Consider the following 12,500-nt stretch of genomic DNA (forward strand, 5'->3'; position numbering starts at 1 on the left):
TGGAAATAATCTGAACATACCATATGTAGTGGAAATGACCTGAACATACCATATGTAGTGGAAATGACCTGAACATACCATATGTAGTGGAAATGACTTGAATATACTATATATACTGGAAATGACCTGAATATACCATATGTAGTGGAAATGACCTGAACATACCATATGTAGTGGAAATGACCGGAGTATACTATATGTAGAGGAAATGACCGGAGTATACTATATGTAGTGGAAATGACCTGAACATACCATATGTAGTGGAAATGACCGGAGTATACTATATGTAGAGGAAATGACCGGAGTATACTATATGTAGTGGATATGACCTGAGTATACCATATGTAGTGGAAATGACCTGAGTATACCATATGAAGTGGAAATGACCTGAATATACCATATGTAGTGGAAATGACCTGAGTATACCATATGTAGTGGAAATGACCTGAATATAACATATGTAGTGGAAATGACCGGAGTATACCATATATACTGGAAATGACCTGAGTATACCATATGTAGTGGAAATGACCGGAGTATACCATATGTAGTGGAAATGACCTGAATATACCATATGTAGTGGAAATGACCTGAGTATACCATATGTAGTGGAAGTGACCGGAGTATACTATATGTAGTGGATATGACCGGAGTATACAATATGTAGTGGAAATGATCTGAATATACCATATGTAGTGGAAATGACCTGAATATACCATATGTAGTGGAAATGACCTGAATATACCATATGTAGTGGAAATGACCTGAATATAACATATATAGTGGAAATGACCTGAGTATACCATATATAGTGGAAATGACTTGAGTATACCATATGTAGTGGAAATGACTTGAGTGTACCATATGTAGTGGAAATGACCTGAGTATACCATATGTAGTGGAAATGACCTGAATATAACATATGTAGTGGAAATGACCGGAGTATACTATACGTAGTGGAAATGACCGGAGTATACCATACGTAGTGGAAATGACCGGAGTATACCATACATAGTGGAAATGACCTGAGTATACCATATGTAGTGGAAATGACCGGAGTATACCATATGTAGTGGAAATGACCTGAGTATACCATATGTAGTGGAAATGACCTGAATATACCATATGTAGTGGAAATGACCTGAACATACCATATGTAGCGGAAATGACCTGAGTATACCATATGTAGTGGAAATGACCGGAGTATACTATATGTAGCGGAAATGACCTGTGTATATTATATGTAGTGGAAATGACCGGACTATACCATATGTAGTGGAAATGGCCTGAGTATACCATATGTAGTGGAAATGACCGGAGTATACCATATGTAGTAGAAATTATCTGAATATACCATATGTAGCGGAAATGACCTGTGTATACTATATGTAGTGGAAATGACCGGACTATACCATATGTAGTGGAAATGACCTGAGTATACTATATGTAGTGGATATGACCGGAGTATACAATTTGTAGTGGAAATTATCTGAATATACCATATGTAGCGGAAATGACCTGTGTATATTATATGTAGCGGAAATGACCTGAGTATACCATATGTAGTGGAAATGACCTGAATATACCATATGTAGTAGAAATTATCTGAATATACCATATGTAGCGGAAATGACCTGTGTATACTATATGTAGTGGAAATGACCGGACTATACCATATGTAGTGGAAATGACCTGAGTATACTATATGTAGTATATGACCGGAGTATACAATTTGTAGTGGAAATTATCTGAATATACCATATGTAGCGGAAATGACCTGTGTATATTATATGTAGCGGAAATGACCTGAGTATACCATATGTAGTGGAAATGACCTGAGTATATCATATGTAGTGGAAATGACCTGAGTATACCATATGTAGTGGAAATGACCTGAATATACCATATGTAGTGGAAATGACCGGAGTATACCATATGTAGTGGATATGACCGGACTATACCATATGTAGTGGAAATGACCTGAGTATACTCTATGTAGTGGAAATGACCGGACTATACCATATGTAGTGGAAATGACCTGAGTATACTATATGTAGTGGATATGACCGGAGTATACAATTTGTAGTAGAAATTATCTGAATATACCATATGTAGCGGAAATGACCTGAGTATACGATATGTAGTGGAAATGACCTGAATATAACATATGTAGTGGAAATGACCGGAGTATACCATATATAGTGGAAATGACCTGAGTATATTATATGTAGCGGAAATGACCTGAATATACTATATGTAGTGGAAATGACCTGAGTATACCATATGTAGTGGAAATGACCTGAATATAACATATGTAGTGGAAATGACCGGAATATACCATATGTAGTGGAAATGACCGGAGTATACCATATGTAGTGGAAATGACCGGAGTATACCATATGTAGTGGAAATGACCGGAGTATACTATATGTAGCGGAAATGACCTGTGTATATTATATGTAGTGGAAATGACCGGACTATACCATATGTAGTGGAAATGGCCTGATTATACCATATGTAGTGGAAATGACCGGAGTATACCATATGTAGTGGAAATGACCTGAATATACCATATGTAGTAGAAATTATCTGAATATACCATATGTAGCGGAAATGACCTGTGTGTACTATATGTAGTGGAAATGACCGGACTATACCATATGTAGTGGAAATGACCTGAGTATACTCTATGTAGTGGATATGACCGGAGTATACAATTTGTAGTGGAAATTATCTGAATATACCATATGTAGCGGAAATGACCTGTGTATACTATATGTAGTGGAAATGACCGGACTATACCATATGTAGTGGAAATGACCTGAGTATACCATATGTAGTGGATATGACCGGAGTATACAATTTGTAGTGGAAATTATCTGAATATACCATATGTAGCGGAAATGACCTGTGTATACTATATGTAGTGGAAATGACCGGACTATACCATATGTAGTGGAAATGACCTGAGTATACCATATGTAGTGGAAATGATCGGAGTATACTATATGTAGTGGAAATGACCGGACTATACCATATGTAGTGGAAATGACCTGTGTATACTATATGTAGTGGAAATGACCGGACTATATCATATGTAGTGGAAATGACCTGAGTATACTATATGTAGGGGAAATGACCTGAGTATACCATATGTAGTGGAAATGACCGGAGTATACTATATGTAGTGGAAATGACCGGACTATACCATATGTAGTGGAAATGACCTGTGTATACTATATGTAGTGGAAATGACCGGACTATACCATATGTAGTGGAAATGACCTGAGTATACCATATGTAGTGGAAATGACCGGAGTATACTATATGTAGTGTAAATGACCGGGGTATACTATATGTAGTGGATATGACCGGAGTATACAATTTGTAGTGGAAATTATCTGAATATACCATATGTAGCGGAAATGACTTGAGTATACCATATGTAGTGGAAATGACCGGAGTATACCATATGTAGTGGAAATGACCGGAGTATACTATATGTAGTGGATATGACCGGAGTATACCATATGTAGTGGAAATGACCTGAATATACCATATGTATCGGAAATGTCCTGTGTATACTATATGTAGTGGAAATGACCGGACTATACCATATGTAGTGGAAATGGCCTGAGTATACCATATGTAGTGGAAATGACCGGAGTATACCATATGTAGTGGAAATGGCCTGAGTATACCATATGTAGTGGAAATGACTGGAGTATACCATATGTAGTGGAAATGACTTGAGTATACCATATGCAGTGGAAATGTCCTGTGTATACTATATGTAGTGGAAATGACCAGACTATACCATATGTAGTGGAAATGGCCTGAGTATACCATATGTAGTGGAAATGACCTGAGTATACCATATGTAGTGGAAATGACCTGAGTATACCATATGTAGTGGAAATGACCGGAGTATACTATATGTAGTGGAAATGACCGGAATATACCATATGTAGTGGAAATGACCTGTGTATACTATATGTAGTGGAAATGACCGGACTATACCATATGTAGTGGAAATGGCCTGAGTATACCATATGTAGTGGAAATGACCTGAGTATACCATATGTAGTGGAAATGACCGGAATATACCATATGTAGTGGAAATGACCGGAGTATACCATATGTAGTGGAAATGACCGGAGTATACCATATGTAGTGGAAATGACCGGAGTATACTATATGTAGCGGAAATGACCTGTGTATATTATATGTAGTGGAAATGACCGGACTATACCATATGTAGTGGAAATGGCCTGATTATACCATATGTAGTGGAAATGACCGGAGTATACCATATGTAGTGGAAATGACCTGAATATACCATATGTAGTAGAAATTATCTGAATATACCATATGTAGCGGAAATGACCTGTGTGTACTATATGTAGTGGAAATGACCGGACTATACCATATGTAGTGGAAATGACCTGAGTATACTCTATGTAGTGGATATGACCGGAGTATACAATTTGTAGTGGAAATTATCTGAATATACCATATGTAGCGGAAATGACCTGTGTATACTATATGTAGTGGAAATGACCGGACTATACCATATGTAGTGGAAATGACCTGAGTATACCATATGTAGTGGATATGACCGGAGTATACAATTTGTAGTGGAAATTATCTGAATATACCATATGTAGCGGAAATGACCTGTGTATACTATATGTAGTGGAAATGACCGGACTATACCATATGTAGTGGAAATGACCTGAGTATACCATATGTAGTGGAAATGATCGGAGTATACTATATGTAGTGGAAATGACCGGACTATACCATATGTAGTGGAAATGACCTGTGTATACTATATGTAGTGGAAATGACCGGACTATATCATATGTAGTGGAAATGACCTGAGTATACTATATGTAGGGGAAATGACCTGAGTATACCATATGTAGTGGAAATGACCGGAGTATACTATATGTAGTGGAAATGACCGGACTATACCATATGTAGTGGAAATGACCTGTGTATACTATATGTAGTGGAAATGACCGGACTATACCATATGTAGTGGAAATGACCTGAGTATACCATATGTAGTGGAAATGACCGGAGTATACTATATGTAGTGTAAATGACCGGGGTATACTATATGTAGTGGATATGACCGGAGTATACAATTTGTAGTGGAAATTATCTGAATATACCATATGTAGCGGAAATGACTTGAGTATACCATATGTAGTGGAAATGACCGGAGTATACCATATGTAGTGGAAATGACCGGAGTATACCATATGTAGTGGAAATGACCGGAGTATACTATATGTAGTGGATATGACCGGAGTATACCATATGTAGTGGAAATGACCTGAATATACCATATGTATCGGAAATGTCCTGTGTATACTATATGTAGTGGAAATGACCGGACTATACCATATGTAGTGGAAATGGCCTGAGTATACCATATGTAGTGGAAATGACCGGAGTATACCATATGTAGTGGAAATGGCCTGAGTATACCATATGTAGTGGAAATGACTGGAGTATACCATATGTAGTGGAAATGACTTGAGTATACCATATGCAGTGGAAATGTCCTGTGTATACTATATGTAGTGGAAATGACCAGACTATACCATATGTAGTGGAAATGGCCTGAGTATACCATATGTAGTGGAAATGACCTGAGTATACCATATGTAGTGGAAATGACCGGAGTATACTATATGTAGTGGAAATGACCGGAATATACCATATGTAGTGGAAATGACCTGTGTATACTATATGTAGTGGAAATGACCGGACTATACCATATGTAGTGGAAATGGCCTGAGTATACCATATGTAGTGGAAATGACCGGAGTATACCATATGTAGTGGAAATGACCTGAATATACCATATGTAGTAGAAATTATCTGAATATACCATATGTAGTGGAAATGACTTGAGTATACCATATGTAGTGGAAATGACCGGAGTATACCATATGTAGTGGAAATGACCGGAGTATACCATATGTAGTGGAAATGACCTGAATATACCATATGTAGCGGAAATGTCCTGTGTATACTATATGTAGTGGAAATGACCGGACTATACCATATGTAGTGGAAATGACCGGAGTATACCATATGTAGTGGAAATGACTTGAATATACCATATGTAGTGGAAATTATCTGAATATACCATATGTAGTGGAAATGACTTGAGTTTACCATATGTAGTGGAAATGACCTGAATATACCATATGTAGTAGAAATTATCTGAATATACTATATGTATTGGAAATGACCTGAGTATACCATATGTAGTGGAAATGACCGGAGTATACTATATGTAGTGGAAATGACCTGAGTATACCATATGTAGTGGAAATGACCGGAGTATACTATATGTAGTGGAAATGACCGGACTATACCATATGTAGTGGAAATGGCCTGAGTATACCATATGTAGTGGAAATGACCGGAGTATACCATATGTAGTGGAAATGACCTGAATATACCATATGTAGTAGAAATTATCTGAATATACCATATGTAGTGGAAATGACTTGAGTATACCATATGTAGTGGAAATGACCGGAGTATACCATATGTAGTGGAAATGACCGGAGTATACCATATGTAGTGGAAATGACCGGAGTATACCATATGTAGTGGAAATGACCTGAATATACCATATGTAGCGGAAATGTCCTGTGTATACTATATGTAGTGGAAATGACCGGACTATACCATATGTAGTGGAAATGACCGGAGTATACCATATGTAGTGGAAATGACTTGAGTATACCATATGTAGTGGAAATGGCCTGAGTATACCATATGTAGTGGAAATGACCGGAGTATACCATATGTAGTGGAAATGACCTGAATATACCCTATGTAGCGGAAATGTCCTGTGTATACTATATGTAGTGGAAATGACCGGACTATACCATATGTAGTGGAAATGACTTGAGTATACCATATGTAGTGGAAATGACTTGAGTATACCATATGTAGTGGAAATGACCTGAATATACCATATGTAGCGGTAATGACCTGAATATACCATATGTAGTGGAAATGACTTGAGTATACCCTATGTAGTGGAAATGACCTGAATATACCATATGTAGCGGAAATGACCTGAATATACCATATGTAGCGGTAATGACCTGAATATACCATATGTAGTGGAATTGACTTGAGTATACCATATGCAGGGGAAATGACCTGAAATCTTTTATTCTTATTTTATTTTTAGTGAAAACAATGAGTATGACATATGTTCTTTCTTTACAACTTTATTACAAATGATGAAGATGATCTAAAACTTAATATAAGGAATGGTTATGAAAAAAAGATATTTTTTCAATGTTGTTAAGGAAACAAGACTCAATCCGTTTCCTCCTTTTAGGGTTAGGAGTGGACTAATGAGCATCAGATGTAAAAAAAAATGTCATTGCACAAATGATGAGCACCTAGGCTAGGACCTGTAACAGACAGAAAATGGCTACTAATAACATTGTGGATATACCTTTGTTGTTTTTCAAATTAGTTCACAAGGACACAAAGATCGTGGACAAACGAGAACAATAAATTTTGTGAATTTGGGACCCATGGATGGTGATTCTTCTGTACTTCACCAGTATACCAAACATAAAGTAGTAGAGGGGATTATAGCGGGATTTTTTCACATTTGAGTAAATGGAAATAATCTTAATAGATATTTCTGGATTGTTTTCGGTTTTCATCGCGGTAAATGGAAAAGGACCTACTCAAAAATATTTTTCCCTTTTTTCATTACGAGATGTGAAGAAATCGTGAATAAATCTCTTAATTTTGCATTACAGGTCAAGATGACTCCTGAGATTATTTCCTTTTTCATTGCAGGCATCGAGATAGACAAGATTTTTTTCCTTTTTCATTGCAGGATTCGAGGTAGACTCTTGAGATTATTTCCTTTTCCATTGCAGGAATCTATTTAGACTCCTGAGATTATTTCCTTTTCCATTGCAGGAATCTATTTAGACTCCTGAGATTATTTCCTTTTCCATTGCAGGAATCTATTTAGACTCCTGAGATTATTTCCTTTTCCATTGCAGGAATCGAGATTGACGAGATTATTTCATTTTTCATTGCAGGATTCGAGATAAGGAGAAGAATCTTCTCTTTTTCATAACTAATAGTTTCATAAATTTATTTGTACTTGTCTTTCCCTTTTTAGAATGAATCTCAATGAATCTTAATGAATCTTCTCCATTGCAGGTAATGCAGAAGTCATGTCGGTGCAGTTTCATGTACGGAGAGTTGACGAACAAGGAGACCATCTCCCGGATAGAACAGTGCCTAGAGAATCAGCAGCAAGACCAATTCGAAATTCTGCTCTACAAGAAGAATCGTGAGTGTCCTCCTCCCGAACAGGGACTGTTGCCATTCTTTAGAGGGCTTTCTTTCATATTTGCTCAGGGCATTTTGTATGGGTGTTTTAATCTGTTATTAATCTTTCTTCGATCGTATCAAGTCCTCTTTTTGTTATTAAGTAGATTATCTGCTCAGTGGTGTGTTTCTTGCTCGTGGAGGTAACTGATGTTTTAAGCGTCCGAGTCTGTTTTACGATCGCTGGCTGATTATTGCTTTGTGGAATGTCAGGCAGGACCCTGTTGTGCTCCTTTATAGATCTTCCTTCTTATCGAATGTTGTGCTCATGACATTTAAGGAAAAGCCTTTCAAGTTTTTTGTCTTGTTCGGGAATCTTATTAATTTTATTACTATTTTTATCTTTTTACAGTCGTTTTGTGTGTGGTTTTAAATGACGTTAATTAATTAATTAATTAATTAATTAATTAATCTTTATATTTTGCTGTTATTGCTGTCGATTACGTTAAGTCGTTCCAACCATTGGGATTGAAATTGAATTGCAACGTTCGTCACACAACTTGTACAGTAGTTTCTGTACTTTTGAGAAACAAGTGCAAAGTGGTATCCATTTCCATTGGCGATGTATAAACTAATATATATATATATATATATATATATATATATATATATATATATATATATATATATATATATATATATATATATATATTCTGTATCATAGGAACCTTACAGTTTAGTTAACAATGAATAACAAAGCAAGGGGAATACTTTGAAATATGATACCTAACATTAAAACCATTACCCCTGCCACTGCTTTGGTTAAATGACAATTTAAAACATTACAATAGACGGCCTTTTACAACCATGTGAGTTAAATCTTCACACACATATTGAGTAATATTACTTGAAAATCCTACGATTTGCCCTGCTAGTTCACTGCCTCTTGCACCAAGCTACTGGCCTTAGTATTTCTCTACCGTCAACATAACTCTACTAGATGTAATCGTATTAGATAAAACGTACTAAATTCATCTGTAAACCAGTTAAATATAGCTTTAAAACACATGTCTTTATTTTGCGTATTAAAACTGAGGTTAGTAAATCATAATGCTACCTCTACAAATGATTAATTGATTGATTTAAAGTTTTATGGCATCCTGACATCTAAGGTCATTGACGCCGATATCATTTATTATGAATAAAGAACAAAAGACCATTCAAATAAAACCATAAAAGCAAAAATGTCATTATAAAAGTTGAATGGCTTTCAGAAGACCTGCTTCAGAAATAAATCTAAAAAAAATCGCGGGCATAGTACAACAAATCGTGTCCAAGAATCTAAGCAAGGATAAACCTGCCATCCTCACCTCGAACCTCAAATATATCAATATCTTTTGGTACTATAAGTGGACCATTCCATCAAAAAATGCCTCACTGTCAAGGGTTCTACAAAGGAAAATGCAATATAATGCCTTATAAAAGAAAATGGGAAATGGAATATTCAACTTGTCAAACTGTACATTGGTCCCTCGCAGCTCGATCCGATATGGTGCCATCTATATATTATAGTCCGGAGTTCTGTCCGGGACGTTACATTCTGTTCTGTCCGGGACGTTACATTCTGTTCTGTCGTGGACGTTACATTCTGTGCCTTTTGAGACGTTACATTCTCCTCTGTCCCGGACGTTACATTCTGTTCTGTCCGGGACGTTACATTCTGTTCTGTCCGGGACGTTACATTCTGTTCTGTCTAGGACGTTGCATTCTGTTCTGTCTAGGACGTTGCATTCTGTTCTGTCCGGGACTTTACATTCTGTTCTGTCCTGGACGTTACATTCTGTTCTGTCCGGGTCGTTACATTCTGTTCTGTCCTGGACGTTACATTCTGTTCTGTCCTGGACGTTACATTCTGTTCTGTCCGGGACTTTACATTCTGTTCTGTCCTGGACGTTACATTCTGTTCTCTCCGGGACTTTACATTCTGTTCTGTCCTGGACGTTACATTCTGTTCTGTCCGGGACGTTATATTCTGTTCCATCAACGGTGGGATTTTGATAACTAAAGGCCGCTAACGCCACTCATACTTGTGAGAGAGCATTTTCAGTTATGACGTCCTTACCAGAAAATCAAATTTTGATTGGATTACGTTCAGGAAAAGTAGCCAATATAGAAATAAAAATAAGGAATAGTTAAAAGCACTTATTGTTTCCTAACATAACTAGTAACTGTAATTTGAGAAAATTGGAATGCCTCCATCTTGCCCGGAATCCAATTTACATAATTGCATTTTAATGATAAAGAGAAACTAACTTCGGCATCTGCTTCGTTTTGCGTGACCAGAAGGTTGTTATAGAATTAGGACGTCACAGATTAGGCTGTTTCGAAATACGCTCTAATGCGGTATTATTATTATTATTATTATTATTATTATTATTATTATTATTATTATTATTAGCTAAGTTATAACCCTAGTTGGAAAAGCAGAATGCTATAATCCCAAAGGGTCCAACAGAAAAATAGCCCAGTAAGGAAAGGATTTAAGAAAATGAATAAACTACAAGAGAAGTAATGAACAATATATGTTTCAAGAACAGTAATAACATTAAGACATATATTTCATATATAAACTATAAAAACATTAAAAAACAAGAGGAAGAGAAAGAAGACAGAAAAGTGTGCCCGATTGTACCCTCAAACAAGAGAACTCTATCCTAAGACAGTGGAAGACTATGGTACAGAGGCTATGACACTACCCAAGTGTAGCTATGTTCTGTGGCAGAGTTGTCGCTAGTCAAGTTATCAGGAACCCGGAAGTAAAGGTTCTGTACAGAGCTAATTACAATTTGATACGAGCTTATTTCCTTTCCTCACTGCTATTTTTCCTTGTTGGGGCTCTCGGCCTTATAGCTTCTTGCTTTTCCAAGTAGGGTTGTAGCTTAGCTAGTAATAATAATAATAATAATGATAAATAATTGTGCTTTATTGCCCTGTTTGAGGCCTTGGTTTTATAGCTTTTCCAACTAGGGTTGTAGCTTAGCTAATAATAATAATGATAATAATAATAATAATAATAATAATAATAATAATAATAATAATAATAATTGCCCTGGAGTTAATCATCTTAACATAGACCATACTAACATGTACTGTAAGTGTTTGTAAACTTGCTAGTTACAAGACGTGTTATTACGAGCAATACCTTTGTCCATCCCATGCAAATTGAGTTGTCAGAATCATACACGCTCTACTCGAGTGTTACTATGATTAAAAAAACAAAGGAAACAATCATAAAAAAGGATTAGCGGATTATGATTTAATCCCATAGAAAGGACGGACCTTTGTCTTCGTACAAAAGGGATGCAAGATGAGTTATTTTGTTTTTATTGTTATCTCGACTTTGTTCCATACGGTCATTCTATAAATAGGCAAACTCGCTCTTTATGTCGAAGGTAGAGCTCCCTTCCACTTGCGTTTCTGTTACCGTGTTTGTAATGGTTGTACGATCGATTTGGTAATGATAGTAATCTTGATATTATTATATTCTAATTCTGATATAATTCATTAAACAGGTGCCTTAGTAACTGACACAATCTTTCATTTTTCAGTGTCGGCACACTCACATATAATCTTTGTGTGTATATATATATATGTATGTATATATTATATATATATATATATATATATATATATATATATATATATATAATCTTCAGATATATACTGTATATATATATATATATATATACATATATATATTTATATATATATATATATATATATATATATATATAATCTTTGGGTGTGTGTGTATATATATATATATATATATATATATATATATATTTATATATATATATATATATATAATCTTTGGGTGTATATATATATATATATATATATATATATATATATATATATATACAGTATACACAGTATATATACATAATTTTTGGATGTATGTATGTATGTATATATATAATCTTTGGATGTGTATATATATATATATATATATATATATAATCTTTGGATGTATATATATATATGTGTGTATATATATGATATATAAATAAATTACTGACTGACTATTCATCTGTTCCCTTGGGTATTTTCCCAGCTATCTGTCAAACTTCCTTAACATTTTTCATGATAAT

General features: G+C 35.3%; 1 protein-coding gene across 1 annotated transcript in view; it reads left to right on the top strand.

Annotated features, from left to right (window-relative positions):
* The window catches only part of LOC137653513 (potassium voltage-gated channel protein eag-like), a 562,168-nt gene that overhangs the window by 403,289 nt on the left and 146,379 nt on the right, over positions 1-12,500 (top strand). Inside the window, exon 4 of the mRNA XM_068386969.1 lies at positions 8,236-8,368. Coding sequence (XP_068243070.1) covers positions 8,236-8,368 — 133 coding nt within the window. The remainder of the gene's footprint in view (positions 1-8,235; positions 8,369-12,500) is intronic.

The sequence above is a fragment of the Palaemon carinicauda genome, chromosome 14 (genome assembly GCF_036898095.1).
Source record: "Palaemon carinicauda isolate YSFRI2023 chromosome 14, ASM3689809v2, whole genome shotgun sequence".
In the NCBI taxonomy this organism is placed as follows: domain Eukaryota; kingdom Metazoa; phylum Arthropoda; class Malacostraca; order Decapoda; family Palaemonidae; genus Palaemon; species Palaemon carinicauda.